The 21,945-nt window shown below is 46.6% G+C and overlaps 1 protein-coding gene across 4 annotated transcripts in view; it reads left to right on the top strand.

Annotated features, from left to right (window-relative positions):
* LOC147638710 (uncharacterized) overlaps window positions 1–21,945 on the top strand; it is a 157,914-nt gene that overhangs the window by 64,914 nt on the left and 71,055 nt on the right. For 2 of the 4 annotated variants that reach the window (XM_086798690.1, XM_086798686.1), the window contains exons 4-7: window positions 8,944–9,033; window positions 9,303–9,386; window positions 9,520–9,576; window positions 19,124–19,212. In XM_086798690.1, coding sequence (XP_086654816.1) covers window positions 8,944–9,033; window positions 9,303–9,386; window positions 9,520–9,576; window positions 19,124–19,212 — 320 coding nt within the window. The remainder of the gene's footprint in view (window positions 1–8,943; window positions 9,034–9,302; window positions 9,387–9,519; window positions 9,577–19,123; window positions 19,213–21,945) is intronic. The other 2 variants (XM_086798688.1, XM_086798689.1) reach the window with 2 other exon arrangements.

Raw genomic sequence — 21,945 nt, 5'->3', positions numbered from 1 at the left:
CCTGTGTGGGGTATCCTTTGTCATCCCAACAAAATGAAAAAGTATTGCACTAAAAAGCTGAATCTGGGTGTGCAATAAGAACAATGAGTGGGGGAGGGGATGGAGCTCTACTACTAGGAGAATGCAAAGCTATATGCATGGAGTATACAATCATGATATCAAACCTAGCTAGCTCCATCCTGTACCATACTGGGGGTATAAAATGGTATACATCAATGAAGGGGGTGTCCACAGCTCCCTGAAGAACATGCCTGGGTTTGCTCTGAAGCGAGCCAGTCGCTCGCACCCTCTCTGTGAAACTGAGCTCTGATCTCTGTCATCTCTCTCTGGTAGAGGCGTGGTGTCCGAAAGCCAGGTGTCCTCTGTCTCCTGCGGGCTCTGACTGTCTTTGCTCTGTGGAGAGTAATTCCCTGCTCTGTAGGGGCTGGGAGTGGGGTGGATCTCTGAAAAAATGTAGTAATTTGTGTCTGTCGTCCCCCCTCTGGAGCTGTCTGATCCTGTAACGATGTCTCTCTGTGACGCCGTATGTCTAGAATGAATCTCCCCAGTATGCGCTGGTCTGCTGCCTCAAAGAGCTGGCGTAGGGAATGTGGCTCCCTGAATAAAATGGGATATCTCTCTCTGATGGCTGTATATGCTTTGCATTTGCATACATAATGCTTCTCACTCTCCACCTCCTTTTGCATACCCTCTCCTCTCGGGGAATCCGTGCTGCTCTGCCAGTCTCGATCTCCGATTGGTGGATGAGACTCTAAGCTAACCAACAGCTACTCGGGAGCCGTGTGGTAAAAAGCCCTCCATATATCTAGGCCTCTCTATAAATCCATCATCAGTGATACTCATGAAGTGATCTCTGTAGTATAACATCTTCGGTGGAAGAGGCTGTGTAGGCGATATCCATGTCTCTCGTGTATAGAGCTGCCATAGGTCCTGTCTCAATACTCTGTTCCTCTCACTATGAGAGAGACGGATATGTGGTGCATCCTTGTCATACACTGTCCTGTGGCATCTCTCTGAATCTGTCTAGCAGGCATATAGTCTGGAATATGGTCTCTACCATCATACGAGGCGCAGCAAGCTCTGCTCGGATAATGTCATGAGGTACTGACAGTTTGCTGCGTATCATGCGTTCCCATCATGAGGGCCTGTGGTCTCTCTATCTCTGTCCACCAATGGGTAGCAAGGCAAGGCGCCCATACCACTGGTCCATACATCAGTGCCGGTGTGACTAATGTGTCAAATAGCCACCCCTTCGTCCGGGGCTCTTGAAAATGTGCTTGGTGGCACTGTCTCTCTAGCGTAGCCAATGCTGCATATCCCCGTGTCAATCTAGCTCTGGCTGTTGAACCCATGGTGAAGTGGGTGGCTGCTGCAGAGAAGGTAACCCCTAGGTACACGTATGATGTCACCACCTCCACCTGGCGTCCTGCGAGAGTGAATGTCAGCTGACTCCTGCCCTGTCTCGATGTATGAAAGACCATAACCTTGGTTTTCCCAAGGTTCACAGTTAGACCCCTTTGTGTGCAGAAATCATCGAGTGCATGTAGATGTTGCTGTAGACCTCCTGGAGACTCAGACACTAATACAATATCATCAGCATAAAGCATAATATGTACTGAGGTACCTGCTAGATCAACTCCATCTCCGCCTCCCCGTGTAATGAAGTCAGCCACCTCATCAATGTATAACCCAAATAGCGTGGGGGAAAGTGCGCATCCTTGCTTCATACCAATGGTGCTAGCGATAGTCTCGGACATACCTCCTGACTCACCCGAAAACCTGCTCATATAATGCATAGATGCCCCATGTTGTATCTGCTGGTATGCCAAGATACTGCAGGTGCTGAAAGAGCCTCTCTCGTGGTACTGTGTCAAATGCCTTGCGGAAATCCACAAAGCAGCAATAGAGCTTTCTCTTCCTCACTTTGGCCTGATCAATCATACATCTCAAAGTGAATACATGGTCAGTGGTAGAGAAAGCTCTCCTGAAGCCTGCCTACCTTGATGAGCGTAAACTTGTTGTCTTTCCCGGCCCTCCAAGCTTTGAGGAAGGGGGGGGGGGGTTCCCTCATGTGAGTATCCAAGTCGTGTGCATAGTGTCTGCCCATCCCCCTCGGGGGTAGAGTCGGCTACCTCGGGAATCCCTGTGACTCTCATATTAAGGCTACGAGCATGTCGCATCCGCTTCTCCTCAATGGTGGTGTTGACGATTTGGAGCCCTTCTTTTTTGGCATCCTCTTTCACTTCCTTTTTGATGTTCATCTTCACCACTTCTACCCAATCCTCCCTTGTTGCCTCCATCTTACCTTCTAGGCTCTTGGTGATTGCCTTGGTGAGTTCCTCTCTGATGGCCTCTTTGTCAACTTCCACAATCTCCCCCTCCTCCCGTGGTGGTCGGTCCCGTAGAGAGATCACCTCTGCTTTGAGGATGTCAATTGGTGGATCTGATACAATGTCTGTGTAAGAAAAGCTAAAAACAACTAAACAACTAACTACAACTGAAACAACTATGAGGAAAAGTAAGGTACTAGGAGCTCCTAATGGATAACATCTGGGAGGAAAACTCCAGCAGCAAAGGTAAGCATCATATACATCACTATCCAAAGATGTCTCTCATCGGTCGATGGCGGATATCCTCAATGTCCTCCATGGTGAGTACTTTGACTGGACGTCTCCCATGCCGTGCTAGTACGGTCCTGATCCTTTGTTGTAGTCTCCGCTGGTGTCGAGATGGGCCTCTCATCTTGGGGCGCCTGGACCGCCCCAGCTCTATAGCCCGATCACTCAGTGTACCTCTGGTGCGGCTATACTCAGGGGCTAGCTACAATGCCTGCTGGCCTGACTGCTCAATCTCTGGTCGAAAGAAGTCTGTAATTTGCCTCTGTAGGTGTCTCTCCCTCTCTGATCCCCTCCCTCTCAACAAGAGACCCTCTCTATGTCTACGCAGCTCCAGCAAGTATAATCCGAGGCATCTCTGATCCTGGCATCTCATGACTCTAGAAAGTGGTTCGAAACCCTCTCTAAATAGGCAGTGAAAACGGCCTCGTATCTCATAATATACTGGACAGTGACATATGTTATGTAACTCTGTCTCTGGCTCCATCTAGCATAGCTGACAAATCCTGGCCTCTGGAGAATCTGAGATCAGCATAATATCATCAGCATACAATAACAGCGGAATCCATGTCCCTGCTAGCTGTGCTCCTCTGTCAACCTCCTGCTCTACATAGTCCGAAACCTCATCCACATACATCCCAAATAAGGTGGGAGAAAGGGGGCAGCCTTGTTTCACCCCAATAGAGGAGTGAACCATCTCAGATATACCCTGAGTAGTACGTACCTGCCCCACAACTGTCCTGTATAAAGCCATGATTCCCCAAATCAGCTATGTGGGCACTCCCATCTCCTGTAGTCTGCGCATCAGTCTGGCTCTCGGTACTTTGTCAAAAGCTTTGCGGAAATCCACAAAGCAACAATAAATCCTCCTGCCATATGATCTGCCCTCCTCAATAATAGCTCTGAGTGTCAAGATATGGTCAAGAGTGGAGAAACCTCTCCTGAACCCTGCCTGCCCTGATGCACGTATGCCCTCTCTCTCTGCCCATCTACTCAACTCGTGCTCAAGAGTAGATGCATATAATTTAGCCAATGTGTGACCAATCATGATGGTACGATAATTCCCAGGAAGCATGGGATCCCCTGACTTGAAGATAGGCACAATCGTGGACATATTCCAAGTCTCAGGAAAACCCTCACACATGGCTCGGTTAAACATCATAGCAATAAGCTCTGCAAGCATATCTCTGGCATGAATAAAGTGTTCTGCTACCAAACCGTCATGATCATATGCTCTCCCAGTCCTCATCTTGTCAATAGCTTTCCTTACCATCTCAGCGGGTCTGCGGTATGTGTGAACAAGCTAGATATCGATGGATTGGGTCTGATGATACAGAGAATGCAGAATGGCATCAACTGATTATTGTATTTTCTTGGGGCCCCTCTTGCATACTAGGGATGCCTAACTTTTATTTGAATGTTGCAGGTCTGTCTGGATGTGAAGCCTAAGCAAGTGAAGTGTGGCCCCAAGACCAAAAGGTGGTATCTGAAAGAGAAGCAGGTTGATCATACATTTATGATCTTATAGAGAATCTTGTGGGGACAAGGCCCACTGTCAAGATCTAGTCTAGAAAAGGGGATGTGCTGGAAAAACAAACCCCTAGAGGGTGCACCATTGAAGCTATGATGGAGGCTTGTCTTCAAATGTGTCTTGGGGGCAATCCTCATTTGTGATGGAGGATGATAGATGGAACTTGTTATGTAGATTGTTGAATGAAGGCAAATAATGAGTAGGGATTGGGGGGAGAAGGGCTTGTAGATGGTATATAGGATCTTGATGTAAAGAGGATTTTGCAGTTATATATATATATATATATATATAATTGTTGGTCAAATAAATAGTTTTTTTTCTTTTAGTATTATATGTTGTCATTGTATCACTTATGGTCCCATAGACCCTTTGGGTCCATTGTGGGTAGTGGCAGTGTCCAGCTGCTTGTACACTTATGACTCACGGCAGATGGTCAGCTGGAGGCTTCCTGGGTATCTTGGTTGTAAGGAGTTTTCTTACCATTGCTAGCAGACATTGGTTTCTCTTTGGAAGCACTTCATAATCCAACTGCGTACTCATTAGCAGCGTCGGGAGAGAATCAGCACTAACCTTGTCAAAGTCGGGTTGTCCTTTCAGAACGAACATGTATTAGGGATCACCAACCTTGTCAAAGTCGGGTTGTCCACTCAGAACGAGCATGTATTAGGGAATGGCAATGACAGTGGGCATGCAGAAGACCTATCATAGTGATGGGGAAGCACGTTGTTAGGAGTTTTTTTGAGCTTGGTTTTCTGGCATATGTACATATGGATGCATGCTCATATAGCACTTGAATGCCCAATACCCCACTCATTGTGGTTGGCAAGAACCACTTTTGTACATAGACGGTAGGCATCCTTGGGAGATGAATTTCTCCCAGCCAGGTTAAAAAAGTAGGTTTATTTCTAGTTTTAATGGAGACTTGAGGTTGAAGGTGGAGGTTAAAAACCTCAGAATTTTGATGATGCTATTGCAGTGGCTTGAGAAAAGGAGTGCAAATTGGAAATGACTTAGTCAGTTAGGCATGAATGCTATTTCAAGGGTGGAGCGTAAAGCTATGGAGATTGTTATGTTGTTCACAAGGAATGCTACAATTGTACAGAATTCTCTAGTGGGTTCTAAACCACAAGAGGAGAGGGATTTGAACAAATGCATAGATGACACGATGGCTACCATGCAAAACCTAAACTTGAATTTTATTGGTGGTGGATGAGGTAGAGATTGAGACTATGGTAGATGTGGTGCTGGTTACAGGACACAGGGTGGTTATCCATCAGAGACAAGTGGGCATCCTCAAGCACAAGGGGTTTTTGGCCAAGAGGCTGCGAGAGGTTGGGGAACAGTGTTTTATTGTTGTGTACTGATGCTAGCATGTTTGTTGTAGCCTGAAAGCTTATGACAGCATTGGAGCTTTAGCAAAGGATCAGGAAATACGCACTGAGATATGCAAGAAGGGACTTGAAAGAGACCCTTTCTACTGGTGAACATGTATGCCAAATTCTGCTCGCTTCTAGAAGGGCAGGAAGTATTGGACAAGCTTACCACTCATGAAGTAGTGTTGTGGAACACACTTGCTGCAGGGTATGCTAAGAATGGTATGGGTAAGAAAGCATTAAGCCATTTGTAACAGATGCAATTGGAGGGTGTGTGTCTGGCTGCTTTGACATTTTCTTGCAGCTTGAGAGCTTGTGGGAGCATAGGGCTTCTTGACAGTGTTCAAAAGCTACATGTTGATATTGCCAAGAAGGGTTTTGATGGAGATTGGTGGATATGTACAGCGAATGTGGACCGTTTGTGAAAGCATGCCAACTATTTGAAAGCTTGAAAGCTTGTGGGATCCTAGGAGCTCTAGAAACAGGTCAAGAATTACATACTGGGTTGTCAAAAGGGGATTTGAAAGACATTTTCTTGTCAGCAGTGTTATAGTACATATGTGTGCCAAGTGTAGTTTGGTGGAAGAATTTCAAGAAGTGTTTAATCTACTGCTCATTCAGAATGTAGTCTTGTGGACTCCCTTGATTTGTGGGTATACTGAAGATGCCTGTGAAAATAATATGGTGCTTTACATGCATGGTTATGAAAAGTAGAACTACAGGGAGGGCTATGTCTTTTGCCAAGGTTTGATCAGTTGTCATGGATATGTTTTATGTCAAGTGTTTGGAGAGTATTGGATGCCTTAAGATGTCAGTGTGGTGGATAAGGTTTCATGCTTTTGAGTTCATGGTTTTCTTGCTTTGTTTAGATTGTTAGTAGCATGGATGGTACGATTCTCAGTTTGAGAAGATGGTTGGCTATGGTCGTCAAGGACAAGATAGGGACTTGTTTTGCTCTGGTGGGTACTCAAGATGAGTGCTCGGTAAATGGTCGGAGCAAGTGTGACTCCCATTCATAGGGGTGAAACAAGGGTCTGGATAGGGGTCTCAAGTGGATCCTCTTTCATTAAGAGGGCAAAGCATTAAGGACTCTAAAGAGTGACAGTGCAGTTGAGTGATTTCCTGCTGTCATTAAGAGGGTCACCCTTAGCTTTAAAAGTGGAAGAGTAGAGGCTCGAGTCTTGTGCTTTGATCAGCATAGCCTATGATGAAGTTTTGACAGGTTTTAGAGGAAGGAAGAAGAGAGCTTCTATGCAGATGAGGCTCATCATCATGAGGATCTAAGTGAAGCAGGATGTGAATATGTCAAAGATGTTGATCTTTTGTCACCACAGGAATCATCCAGTGATTCTTGAAGAAATGTCAGAGATAGGGACCATTGGAAAGGAGATGCACTTGGCCAGCAATGAAGAGGAACTTAGTGTTAATAGTGTTTGGAATAAAGCTGAGGCCGATGCTGTTGAAGATGAGGAAGAGAAGCAAGTGGTCTACATCAACAACCGGGAAGAAGACCACTCGCAGGTGACGTATATTGAGCATGAAGAAGTGACAAGTGGTCTGTGGAACGAGTTTTATGGAGATTGTGCATGAAGCAGAGGCTGAGTTGACAAGTTAAAAAGATGAAATTTTCAAGAATGATCTCGAAGACCAACCAGGGGGTGGGCATGTGCTTACTAAATTTAGAGAGGAGGAACGCCAGGTTGCCGGAAGGCGCCCAAGGCCTGTTCGACACTGTGTGAGAGAAAAAAAAAAAACGTGTGTGCTGGGGCTTGAATGGTTCTAATCTGTGTGTGTTCCCCGCAAAAGGGTTCTCTCTCTTGCATATATCTAATCAATGAGTTAAGCAGAGATCAATTATGTACTTCCTATTTCTTCCGTCTTGATGTGTGTATTTGAGAGAGCAAGTGTAGGTGGTGTTTGAAATTGTGGGGTTAATTCCCGTGTTTGTGTGTCTACAGTTGGTGGTTCTTTGGAAAGTGTATGCAATTGAGTGTGATCTCCATCTCTTTTCTTGGCTCTAGTGTGGGTGGAGTGGTGTATGAGGTGTTTGAGAGATTTCTGTTTCCAGCATCTTGCCCCTTGTATTTGTTGTGCTTTCCAAGGCTGCTGGGTGGTAGCTATAGAGGCAATTCCACTTTCCCAGCCTCCCCACAACGTCATGGACAGAGAGAGAGAGAGAGAGAGTTGAAAGGATTAGGTTGTTGCTCTTAGTACATTTGCCTCCCTATTCTTTGTGAGAAAGAAAGAAAGAAAGAAAGATATATTAAGCATCTACTAAAGACCCAATGGGCCTATGAGACCAAAGTGATACAATAATGTCCATGGCATATCTCATCATGGAATGGAAAATAAAACAGAAAGAAAACATAAATATAGCTATCTCACTGGGGTGATACAAAACTGTCCATGGAAACTCGTTCACTAAGAACATAAAAACATGGGAGCAACATCAGCTCCGAGTAGAGAGGTGTGTCCTTGCAAGGGAAATAACATGGGGAGTCCTTTCCTTGGAGGAGGAGTGGTGACAGGTAGCATCCTGGAGCACCTTTCCTCCAAGGAAAGCACAACCCCTAACTCCTGTTCTTTCCTGGCGGTCCTGGTCAGTGGGATGGGGTGATGAAAGAGACATCTGCAACAACAATAGAGCTTCTTGGGAATGAAAATGATGTCTGCAGCAATGGTAGACTCCATGACCAATCGGCCATGACGGAGTAGGGAATGGTCCGACTGGGGACCATTCCAGCCGGTCAAGCGACCGGTGTCACCAGGGGCCTGCAGCTGGAATGGTCTGACTGTGGGACCATTCCTGGTCCTTGAGAGGGCATGCCAGATTCCGGAATGCAGAATGTAAGGAGATCATTACACGTCAGCTTCTGGAATGTCAGATTACAATGCAGGCGTCACTGCCAATCACCATTTGCCACATCAGCACACTGTAGCAGGTTTGCAGGATTCCGTGCAGAATGCTTGTACTTGCACAGATGGTTATTGTTTATTCTGTCAGTCACCTGACCATGCGGCCAAAACAACCAATGTAGCTGGGAGGCCTAGGTGGGATGGGCAGATCGGCGCTCAGTTCCTGGTGCTGGGACTTGGCCATGCCAGCACAGCATTCCACAGAATGGGTTGATGGAGGAGGCTGGTCTATGCAACAGGTCAGTGCACTTCAGAAATTACTGCAAGTGGTACCATCAGATTTTATCCTGCAGGCCGTTGACCAGCGATCATGATGTATTATTGTTCACACAACTTAGTATATAGACCTTTAAGACATTCATGTATCCATTTGTTTGGTTAGGAAGTCCTTTGTGGCTTGGGTTTAGAAGGATAAAAAATTTGCATGGCTTCTTTACATTTGGAAATCTATATTGATCAACTTTTCTCTTTCATAGTAAGTTTGGATTTACTTCTTGTTATGTTGCAGGTATGATGTGAGTGCCAGCTTGTACATCAAAAACATCCAAAATTTCATCAGCCTGGTGTTTTTCTTAGATTATGTGCTGAGGGTTTTCTGGTGAGCAGGAGACGCCTTCAAAATGGTTATTATTTTTTTAGTGAGTCGCATATATTACATGCCACTCGGCTGCGATAATAGCTTAGTGCTAATGGTGCTTTCAAACAGTACATAAAACCAATCTATTCAGTATTTTAGTTCAACTTAAGAAAGTCCCCTTTTTTTGTAGAAAGAAGTTTGTCAACTCGGCGAAACTCTAAACCGTTTCTTTACATAGTTGTTTCAAGTAAACAGCTTGAATCACCTTTGAGATCTTTTTATGGTTGCAGTGAGCCAGCGACCCTGCATTATGTGTTTTCAATAAGGGGCATTGTGGAGCTTTTAAGTTTTGTACCCTTGGCATTCTTATTTAAGTATGGAAATTGAGTTCCCCTTTGAAGGTCAATAATTTTGGAGTACATATTTTTCTAGCGTACTTATTACTGTAATGTGCTTTTTTAAAAGAAAAAAAAGAAATTCTTGATGGTTTTATTCCACTTTCTTCAGTGGTCCAGGGAGAGGATCCAGGTTTATTCACTTGTTGCAGCTTCTCCGGATTGTCAGGTATATTAAAAAACTGTTGGTTTTGGCAGCCTGTTTTTCTACATATGCTTTACCATTTGCTGCATAAAAGACAGATCTTACCATGTAGATATATCCCCTAAGAAGTTTATCTTTGCAAGAAGAAGCCCTATATTTAGCCAGTACACCATTTGTGCTGATTTTTGATGTCTGTATGCTTGTAACCGACGTTGCTAGATGATGGAAGAATTAATTTACGATCAGTGATTTTCGATTCAGTTTTCAATTCTCAGGCGCTTTCTTGCATCCCTCTAAGTGGGGGGCTGATGATGGCCCTTTTACTTACCATCGCAATCTCAATCCCACCACAAAAGACAAATTTAACATTCCAGCTACTTTCATTTTCTACTTTCTGGTCCTCTCCACCACAATTGGAGCAACACACTGAGTGGTGACAGAGACTTCACATGCGTTGGACATGCCTCGATCGGCTGCAGACGCAACGATGGATGAATTGATAGGGTAACATGTGTCAGAGTTCTTGTTTAGGTCCCTTCTTCGCTCAGGGTTTATGTCATGCTGCAAAAGCCAGATGTTTCAACTATGCCTAGAGTATGGATGTAACAGGTCTTCTGGTTTGCCAACAGGAAGGACATCTTGCTTGAGATTGTGTGAGGTGGATCATGCGCATGCACATACAGCCAAAGGCCCAGCTACAGAAACCAAGACTCCACCTTGCCCTCCTGCACCTCATGGTATGGGGGTCACAGTGCGGATGCATCTAGAAGATGTGGATTCCAATAAAGGACCAATTTCACATTCCACCCTCTAGTAATTGTCCAACATGTTCTGGTGACTTCTTTTGTGATATGACTACATAGTATAGAAGCTAGACTATGATTAATGCCTAAGAAATCTAATCACATGATGAACTGCAAACACAGAAAGACAATGCAAGATATGACCTAATCTACTGTATATTGCATGCATGAGTATATACACAATGCGAACACATCCAAATTCAGATCTTTACTGTATGCTATGCAAGAACCTTCAACAATGCATAACTTGAAACTGATGTGCTCATGTCTTCCTCTAACAAACCTGACACTCGCCGGTACACTAAAGGAGAAGTTGGTGGGTTCTATTCGTGAATGGTAGAAGTCCCATGGAGTCGCAAGGTAGAGCTTACGCAGATGAACACACTTAAGCTCTCATTCAATATGAACATTATAGACAAGCTAACAAGGAATAAACTCTCCCTACAGCTTTCACTCTCTCTACAGCTTATGGACAGGTTCAGTGCACACAACTAGGTGGCTATCCACCCAGATGACCGTGCCAAGACAGTATTTGTTACCCGGTGGGGTTACCTACCTCCACAACAAAACACCCTTCCAGTTGTGCAATGCCTCGGCCACATTCCAACGCATACTTACCACCATTTTTCGGGATTTTCTTCTCAGCTTCCTTCGGCCTTTAGGAGACGTTAATATATGTTTCTTTCTTTCTTCGTGCATGCATTGATGACTTTTCCAACTTCACTCGTACTCACCTCTCCACCTGCCTAGAAGCTTTTGCTGAGCACCTCTTCCAACTACATTTGGTCCTTGCTAAATGTCGGTCTTGTAGGCTTAGGATTTACACAGGCCTGCTAAGCTGCAGCTAAGGTGGATGGAAGATATTCATTGAGAGAAAGAAAGAAAGAAAGCTGTATTAACGTCTACTAGAGGCCGAACTCGACCTATGAGACAAATCAATGTCTTCTGGATGTCCAAAAAAAAAAAGGACAAAATGAACATGAAATAAACTATGAAAGTACTGAGCTAGTGGGGGGGGGGGGGGTATGGATGGAGCACTACTGCTAGAGGCTTAGTATGCAACCTATATGCGCAGGGTATACAAAACTCAAAGAGAGAGAGAGAGAGAGAATGAAATGAAATGATATATTAACGTCTCTAAGAGGCCATAATGGCCTATGAGACCAAAACTGAGGTACATCTGAAGTTGGTGTCTCATCAAAGAGAACAAGACTAAAAAGTACAATAAAGTGATTGTCCTACAGTTATAAGAACAGAATTGCAAGACTCCGAGATGATACTGAGTAGAAAATACTGGAAAATGTATATCAGGTAGATCCATGTAAGCTGATCAGTTGAAGTGTTGCCCTATCCTTAGATCAAGTATCTCCGCCATGGGGTTGTCTAGAATGGAGAGGTCGTAGAAGCGAGGTAGGCGCCTCCGATGCCGAGCAATAATGGCTCTGCTCTGGCGATGGTGAGGATGCCGTGGTCGGGATCCTGGTGGGCGTGGCCGACGAGCATGACATAAGATAACTGCTCTATCAGTGGTGACTCCCTGGGAGCGTGGTCGGTGCTCTGATGGCCCAATGGAGGAGGTATCAGGAGGTGTGTGGGCTGGGTTGCTGGTGCTGGTGCCGAAGAAATCTGTCAGGGTCCTCTGTCTAGGTACATCATGGCTCGGCCTCCTGTCTGCCAAGAGGGTCTCTCTATGTCTCCTGAGCTCAAGTAGAAACAATCCGAGGCATCTCTGATTCTCAAACTCCATGACCTTGCGTAACGGCCCAAAACCCTCTCGGAAGAGGCAGTGATATCTCCCTCGGATCTCATAATAGACTGTACATCGGCAAATGTAGTGTTCCTTTGTCTCTACCTCCTGGTAGCATAGTTGACAAATGCGGTCATCCACGATCTGATGCACATATCGCCCTGTCTCAATCCGCAGCTGGTGTATGAGGTCCAGATCTGTCCAATGGCACAACGTATCCCATGTGATAGGTGTACATCCATGTACGCCAGGCGGGTGATAAAATCATCCGGTGAGAGGTGTAGAAAATGGCTCTTGTAATGAGTCATTTTCGTGCCCAAGGGCTCAAGGGGGCTAGTCCATGTCCTCTCTGTGTCCACTTTGATGATATCCATCCTGATCACGCGGTTTTGCTCTGAGCGGGTGAGATCCAAAAATGGACAGTCCAGCCTGTACTGAAAGGGTGGTAGTGCCTCTATCCGCAAACCATGTAGGTCAAATCATGATCTCATTTGAGCGTACCAACAATGAGTATCTCCATCCTCTGCCAATTGTATGGATGAGGTCAATGCCAAATGGGAGTACCTCTGCTGAGGGAGCTCCCATAGCCGTTGTAAAAAGGTAACTGCTTGGAATAGGGCCTCGGTTACTACTCGTGGGACACCCAGCTCAGCCCGAACAATCTCATGTGGTACTGATGATTTGCTCCGAATCATGCGGGCAATCATCATAATCAGTGATCTCTCCATTTGCCTCCATCCCTCATCTGTCCCTCTGAGATTTGTGATGTATATTGGGCCCCCAAATTGGAGCTCCGTACAGGAGGGTCGGTGTGACGAGCGTATCAAATAGCCACAATTTGGTGCGTGGCTCCTGAAACTGTATGTGTGCACACTGCCTCTCAAGTGCCCCCAAGGCTGCATGCCCTCGAGCTAATCTAGCTGCTGCTGCCTCCTTCAGGGAGAAACGCGGTCCACTCCCAAGTAGACATATGACCTCACGTACTCTACCGGCTCCCCTCCGAAAGTGAACTGAGGCTTTGATCTCGTCACCCATGCCTTTGTGGTGTTAAACACCATAACCTTGGTTTTCCCAAGGTTCACTGTCAGATCTCTATCCGCACAAAAAGCCTGTAATGCATCCAGGCGTCGTCTGGACCACCCAAGCTCAATCGCACGATCATTCAGTGTACCGCTGGTGTGGGCGGTTTCCATGTCCTGCTGCTGCTGTGGTCCATCTGGCACAGTGATGGCTGGACTAAAAAAGTCTGTAATGTGCCTCTGAGTCTGGCTCTCTGTGCGCCTAAGCAGGCTATCTCTATATCTCCGCAGTGCAAGCAAGAACAATCCCAAACACCTCTGGTCCTGGTACCCCATGACTCTGGAAAGTGGTCCAAAACCCTCTCTGAATAAATAGTGGAAACGACCACGTATCTCATAGTATGCAGTACAATGGCATATATAATGCAGCTCTGTCTCTGGCTCCCCATGGCATACTCGGCATATCCTGGCCTCAGCTGGTATACCTCTATATCGGCCAATGTCAATCTCAAGCTGGTGTGAGGATGTGCGAATCTGACCAATAGCACATCGTACTGCATGAGACAAGTGTACATCCATGTAACTGGGTCTGATCACAAAACCATCTGCTGTGAGCTGAAGAAAATGCTCTCTGTAGAAAGCTATCTTCGTGCCCAGCTCCTCAGTCGGCTGTATCCATGTCCTCCTAATGTCCAGCTGAACTAAATCCGGACGGATGAGTCTGGTAATCTCTGTCCGTGTGAGAGTGAGAGAGGGTGCATCCAGAGAATACTGGAAGGGAGGCAATCTGTCCATGCTAAAACCATGTGCCTGAAACCAAGATGTCATTTGTCCATACCAACAAGCCGTGTCTCCTTGTAAAGCTGACTGTCGGGAGGAGTCAAGGGCGAGGCGTGCATATCTGTCTCGGGGGAGATCCCACAAGCCATGTATGTAGGAGACTGATCTCGTAAGAGCCTCAATCACGAGAGAGAGAGAGAGAAAGAAAGATTTTATTAACGTCTTCCAAAAGACCGAACTCGGCCTATGAGACAAATCGGAGTACCTGTATGGGGTATCCTCTGTCATCCCAACAAAATGAAAAAGTACTGAACAAAAAAAGCTGAATCTGGGTGTGCAGGGGATGGAGCTCTACTACTAGGAGAATGCAAAGCTATATGCATGGAGTATACAATCATGATATGCAACCTAACTAGCTCCATCCTGTACCATACTGAGAGAGAGAGAGAGAGAGAGAGAGAGAGAGAGAGAGAGAGAGAGAGAGAGAGAGAGAGAGAGGGGTGCAGGCGGGCAAGAGCGCGCATAGGTGGGGAGGAGGGGAGGTAGAGATGCGCAGGGCAGAGAGACGGGGGGAGGGCAGAGAGAGAGCGAAGGGCAGGCAACGTGAGGGGGGGTGCAGGCAGGCAGCAGGAGGGAGGGGCGAAGGGTAGGCAACGGGAGAGAGAGCGAAGGGGGGCACAGGCAGGCAGCGGGGGGGAGAGAGAGAGAGAGAGAGAGAGAGAGAGAGAGAGAGAGAGAGATTTTATTAACGTCTTCCAAAAGACTGAACTCGGCCTATGAGAGAGAGAGAGAGAGAGAGAGAGAGAGAGAGAGAGAGAGAGAGAGAGATTTTATTAACGTCTTCCAAAAGACTGAACTCGGCCTATGAGAGAGAGAGAGAGAGAGAGAGAGAGAGAGAGAGAGAGAGAGAGAGAGATGATATAATGATGATGATGATGATATATTAACATCTTAAGAAGGCCAAAATGACCTATGAGACCAAAAAGGTTACAACAATTGGTGGATTTGATACAATGTCTGTGTAAGAAAAGCTAAAAGCAACTAAATAACTAACTGAAACTGAAACAACTATGAGGAAAAGTAAGGTACTAGGAGCTCCTAATGGATAACATATGGGAGGAGGACTCCAGCAACAAAAGTAAGCATCATACACATCACTATCCAAAGATGTCTCTCATCGGTCGATGGCGGATATCCTCAATGTCCTCCATGGTGAGTACTCTGACTGCACGTCTCCCATGCCGTGCTAGTATGGTCCTGATCCTCTGTTGTAGTCTCCGCCGGTGTCGAGATGGGCCTCTCATCTTGGGGCGCCTAGACCGCCCCAGCTCTATAGCCCGATCAATCAGTGTATCTCTGGTGCGGCTATACTCTGGGGCTAGCTGCAATGCCTGCCGGCCTGACTGCTCAATCGCTGGTCGAAAGAAGTCTGTAATCTGCCTCTGTAGGTGTTTCTGCCTCTCTGATCCTCTCCCTCTCAAGAGACCCTCTCTATGTCTACGCAGCTCGAGCAAGTATAATCTGAAGCATGGGGCTGACGAGTATGGCCGAGAGGTGTCCCTCAGCTATGTCGCGTGGAAAGGTAGCTCGATGGCGGTGGAGCATGTCCTGGATCTCGAGCTGATGAGGTGATCGTGGTTGACGGGGGGGTCGAGGGGGTCGGGCATGCTGGAGTGCAGAGGCTCGGTCCGAGGTAACTCATCTCGGGCGAGGTAGGTCCAGAGTAGCTCGTGGAGGGCCCACAAGATCCACTATGTCGGTGTCCTCCACCTCCTGGGTCCGGAAGAAACTGGTGATGGCTGGTTGTCGAGGGAGGGGGCAGGGTGGCTGGGGCTTGTGTTTCAAGAAGGTGTCCCTGTGTCTGCAGAGCTCAAGCAGGAAGAGGCCCAGGCAACGCTGGTCCTGGAAGTCAATGATCCTGGAGAGTGGACCGAATCCCTCATGAAATAGACAGTGAAACCTCCCGTGGATCTCATAGTATACTGGGCAGCGGCATATGTAATGCTCCTCTGTTGCAACCTCTGTGTGGCATAGTCGGCGGATCCTCTCCTCTCTGGGGTGGGAAGAAACCCATATTTGGCCAATCGCAATCCGCATGGCATGGGACATGTGAACACTCAAGTAGCCCGGCTGTTGGGTGAATCCATCCTCAGTGAGTGTGAGGAAGTGGTCTCTGTAAAAGTGCATCTTCGTGGGGAGCTCCGGGGGTGTGATCCATGTGCAATGTGTGTAGAGGCTAAGAAGATCCGACCAGATAACCCAGTTGGTATCCTCGTGAGACAGCCGGAAAAAAGGGGAGTCCAAACTATACTGAAGGGGGGGTAGGCGGTGCATGCAGAGCCCATATACTGAGAACCAATTGGAAACTAGTGCATACCATACTCTAGAGTGCCCCTCAAGTGCTAGCTGTCTGGAGGACTCCAAGGCAAGCCTCAAGTACCTGTGGGGATCCATGTGACTGATGCGATGGAGGTATGTGACTGTCCACTACCATCGGGGCTGTAGCAAACTTTGCTTGGATAATCTGGTGTGGGACTGATGGTTTGCTGCGGATCATACAGGAGAACATCATGACTTGGGGCCTCTCAACTCGCTACCAATCCTCATCGGATACAGTCGTGGGATCACCCTGCGTGGCTACATGGACTCAAGCATGGTTACATGGACTCCGACTGGGCTGGTGATATCGATTCCCGGTGTTCTCATGGTGGTTGTTTGTACTCACTTGGATCTGGCCCTTTCTCTTGGTCTAGCAAGAAGCAGGATAACGTTGCAAGTTCTTCAGCTAAGGTTGAGTACCCGGCCCTCTATGATACCACCACTGAGGCTATGTATCTCCGTCAGCTTCTTGAGGAGATGCGCATTCCTATGGACATAGCTACTACCATCTTCGTCGATAGTCAGAGTGCGATTGGCCTCCCCGGCAATCCTTTTTTTTCTAACCATACTAAGCATGCTGGTGTCCATTTTCATTTCACAAGGGAACAAGTTGAGCTTGGTACCATCAGACTCTAGTACATTCCTACGATAGATAACCACGCCGATATTCTTACAAAGTCCATCAACCTGCCCATCCTCGAGCGTCTTCGCGAGCGGATCGGCATTGGTCCTCCACCATCACCCTCAGCATCTTGAGAGAGGGACCATCTCACCATTTGGATTATTTATCATTGTTGTAAATTGTGAATGAGTCAATGAAAACCCCATGAGGGCATTGCTCATGTCAAAACCCGCTGCAGAGCATTTCCATCTTCCATACCCTCTACATTGCATTCTGTTTTTTGTGTTTGGGGTGTATGTATGAATGAAAACCCAAAAGGGCATTCATGCATGTGAAAATCTCTTGCATTGTGGCATTGATCTAGTACAACCCAAACCCAAAAGACTCTACAAAAGATGAAGAGCGACAAAGAGCGCATGATCTACACCCGCAACAACCAACCCTACCCAAAGCCAAATACCTATTTCATGTTCCTCTTCACCCAATTACCAACTTCCTCATCTTCTTTCATGGTTCCCTTTTTGGCCTGAGAGGGGGTGTGCCCGAAAAGGCATTTAACCAGCCCAAAAAGGCATTTTATTTGACATGTATTGTCTTGTGCTGCTGGCTGACAGCCCTTCTCTGGGCAGACCAGCAGCCCAACCACATATATAAGAAGCTCTTCATAATTCAACAAACACAACATAATCAACTACATTAAGCAGGTGTTTTACCCTCTGCACACAGTAGCAGCAGCCCGGCCATCGCCGTGTATCTAATCGTCATCATCTTGCTGCTCGGCAACCTGCTCCAACAATACTACATCAGCAGCCGGCGCTACCACTACAGCAGTCCTGGATCATCAAAACATTGATCACCACCTGCGCAACACACCCAGCTGTCAGCTCTACCACAGCACTAGCCCGGATGCTCTCTTGTGCATATCTGATCATCAGTCGTCGGCTACCACAACAGCAGTGTTGCTGTTGCTACAGCCACATCATCAGCACTCTGCCCTCTGGCAGCACACATCTGGGCCCAGTTCTGCTCAGCATCCTGATCTTGCAGCAGCATTGCATTTGCAGCCCTCTACATTTTCAGGGAGTGCCACCATTGTCCCCGACGCGAGCCTTCGTCTTCGACCGAGCCTCTTGCTTCGACTTCGTCTTTGCTTCTTCTTTGGTCTAGTACTGAAGAGTCACCTCACATTAGAGGGCCTCTTGTACCGGATTACATTCAGCAGTATACATACTTTCATTCATCATTTTTCATGCTGTGTTGATTTGCTCTGATCTCTCACACATCTGGTCCTTTCGTCGTTTTCCCCCCCACACGAGCAATGCCCCGCTCTGCCTAAACAGCCCTCCCTACCCAAAAGAGCAAGCTCATGGGGGGTGAAGATGTAAGGGCGCCGCTAGGCTATTTATGTCGTTTCATCTTGCACATTTCCACACTACCAACCCACCTCCATTCTCACAAGATTCACACAATCCTGAGTGGCCCACGTTCACCCAAGCTGGGCTCTAAAACCGTTTCGAAAGTTCAAGAATGCCAACGCATTTAGCATCATCAACTGCTAGCCAATCTACAAGGTGCACACACAATCCAGCGTGTTTAGCGTCATCAACTGCCATCCAATCCTGCGTGAGCTATGGGGAGGATGGCATGAACGAGCAAGGCCCCACTCTGCCTAACCTGCCCTCCTCACCCAAAAGACCAAGCTTGTGGGGAGTGAGATGTGAGGTACACCACTGGGCTATTTATGTTCTTTCATTTTCCACATTTCCAGCAGGTGGGATAAACCAGCACTTAATACTCTAGAAACCCCCCTCCATTCATGCGAGATTTTCACCTTCCAGCATGCTTGACTTTTCATTTGAGAGTGTACATTGTGATAGAAATTGATCATGCTCAATGGGTGTAGATAGCAGGGTTCAAATTTGGGTCCGTATCCTGCAATTGGAATGCAGAATGCATTCCGAGTAAGGGATAATGTATAATAACTTAATTGGTTTTCTCACTGATTTCACATAGTAAGTCATTTGCAATGTACCACAGATTTAAAAGTTTATGACATTAGACTCAGGTATTTTGTTTTTTGCTTTTTCTTTGTTATGCTTTTGACATGTTATGTGGCAGCATTGGAATTTAATGCATGCATGTGCCATGTACAAATACTTTGCAAACATGTCGACAGATGCCAACTTAAAAAGATCACCCATTTTTTTAATGATTCATCCAGGATATTTTCTTGCTTGGGAGAAATCGGCATCGTTGGAAGTACAGCTACTCAACAAATCATTCTACTTGTAGTTGCAACCATTGGTGTTGGTGAGTGAATCAACTTGAGAATGAATTTTACATTGGTGTGTTAATTGTTTTTTCTCTTGGTTAAAAGTATCATTGCACCATAAAAATCAAGAGCTATTTCAACATTGTGGGGTTATCCTCCAACCATTATAAAAGAAGGAACAGCAGAGTTATGAATTGCATACTTTTAACACTCAGGCATAGGTATCATAGTACAGTGTGAAATAAAAGTTCCAAAGTGCCACATTTTGGGCCCTCCACCATTTAAAGCTCCCACACGTTTGCTGCTGTAATCATTGTGAGTAGGTTGCTGCCTTTGCTAGAATATGACCAAGTTTCATGAGCATCTTGCCCTTGGATGCCATGTGGACATGCTATACCGACAACTGCAAGGACCTGAGGTTGGACACTGACCATTTTGTGAGCTCGGTGTGATCTCTTCATGGAGGGTACTAATAGTCATAGGAATTGGAGATGACGTGTAGGCCAAAGAAAGCTGTGGACAGCTCTTGGGCCCACGTTGTCGTGACGTGTGCGGTATCGCTGGGCAAGTGCGAGACTTCTGGCTGTGAGAGTAGCTTCAAATCCCAGCAAGGAAACAAAACATATAACTCTTCAAGGAGCACCACCAGCAGAAGCTGGAACCATAATATTTACATACCAAATCTCAGCAAGACATATGAGTTGTACCAAAAACCATCATAAGCATCATGGTTCAAACCAAAATCCAAGGTTGATAACATTATAACAAGGCGGCAACACTTCTTTACTTCTTCGCCTTTCTACAGAACCCGGGGCTTCACTCTCTCTCGCCTCTGCAGACTCACGAGCCTCTTCTCTGCAAGTGATCTCCCTCGTTCATCTACACCCCGACTCCACACTCGCACAGGCGGCTCCCAGTGCCTTCAGCTTCACTCTTGCTCTCCTCAATCACTCCAGACCCCCCCATGGTCGTGCCTGCAGAACCAGCCCGGCTGCACACTTACCCGCCAGCCTTTTTCACCATCGTGAGGCCCCTTGTACCCTTGGCGGCCACTCTCTCTTCACGCTCTCTGCAGAACTTCACCTAGCCCAGCTTCTCAATTGCCAGCCTTACCTGCGCACTTAGAGGCCTGCAGCCAGCCTCTCTCCTTGCACACCTGCGGCTGTGCTCCACATCTGTCCAGAGCGCCTGCGCTTCTCACCAGGCGTCCCTTGCCTTCCGTCTGCTCCCGCTATATCACCAAGGCCTTCGAGCACCAGGCGGCAACCTCTTCACGCCCGTCTGCTCCCGTTTTTAGCCACGCACCTGAGCTGCCTTCAGCTGGTCCTTTCTCTTCAGCACCTCTGCAGCAGCAACACCTGCCAGCCCTTTTTACACGAGGCGGCAACACCTTCTTTACGTTTGCAGCAGCTGCAGCGCCTCCATAAGGCGGCTGGCTTTACTTTGCCTGCACACTGACGACTCTCAGCAAGCGATCTCCCCTTCTGGACCCCGGCTCTCGGGCTTTGACAGCATATTGGTGGTGAAGATAGATGAGGAGGTTATATGCAAAAGAGCACAATGTGATGAATGGCTTGCTATGATGTCATTATGTGTATTTGAACCAAGGATATGTTATAAGTCAATGGAGCAGGCTCATGTGGAATGCAAATGGGTATTTGATCGTGGTATATGGATTGTTGGCAACCATGACAAATGTATTTGGGGATTGAATGCAGAACAATGGTGGATAATCAGGAAGGCTTTGTTTTTTTTACTTGTTTGACATTTATGGATACCAAAGCTTCGTTTGAAACACTTTAAAGTGTTCCAAACATGGGGGTTGGCTAGATGACAGGTTCTTTTTGCTGATTAATGTATGAAGATGACATTCAGATATATGTGGATCTTGATGATGACTTGGCACATACCGGAGGATGTGCACGTTTAGAGGGGGTGGATGTCGTGCCATGGCACGTCTATGGTGTGAAACCATGCATGTGAGGCCATTAAATGCAAATCCAGATGCATGGGATTAAGTGCCACAGTGTACATGATGTATATATGCCTTTACGCGTAACAGGGCTTTTTTTTGTTCATGTTTGTGTACATGGTTTTCATGTGAGCTTGGTGTTTTAAAGCAGATTCCGAGGGCTAGCAGAAGTCCCTGTGCCTGTGTACATATGGGATGCGTGATTTGCGAATAAACTTTGCCCTGAATGCCCTGGCAAATGTACAGAGTGGGTGGTTTTATGGTTTTTTTTTTTACGAGCTGATGGTGATGCCTGCACGTGAAAGTGTTACGGGAACTCCGAATGTGATGATGGTTGGTCAGTCTGAGCGGATTCTGGTGCAAGAAAATCAAGGTGTCATGCTACATCAAAATGTCCCGGTCCATCAATAGCATAAACATCAAAAGCATCATCTTTGCCATGTAAACAAAACACATCTCTAGCATCATCAAGAGTGCAAGAAGCCTCATTCATAGATTGTTGGTTACCGATGTTTGCAAATAGAAACTCATCATCATCAAACAGGTGAGCCATCCCAAGATCCTCACTGTCTTGAGCAATAGACTCATCCACATAAACATTAACTTCACTAAACTGATCCTCTAACAAAACCTCCTTGTCTTGAAAGAGAAACTCCAAACAAAAACCACCATCTGCAAAGCAAACATCCTCTGAAACAACATTCGTATGACTTCCAGTCACATATGCACTATCCTCCATAACATCATTAGCAACATGCACCGCGAGAGTCCCCAGGTGGGGCTCCGAGGATCCTAGGAC

The sequence above is a fragment of the Cibotium barometz genome, chromosome 5, assembly GCF_041138505.1.
Source record: "Cibotium barometz isolate CiBa-2024 chromosome 5, ASM4113850v1, whole genome shotgun sequence".
NCBI lineage: Eukaryota > Viridiplantae > Streptophyta > Polypodiopsida > Cyatheales > Cibotiaceae > Cibotium > Cibotium barometz.
Note: the sequence above shows the minus strand (reverse complement) of the source record. Positions and strands in the feature narration are given on the sequence as shown.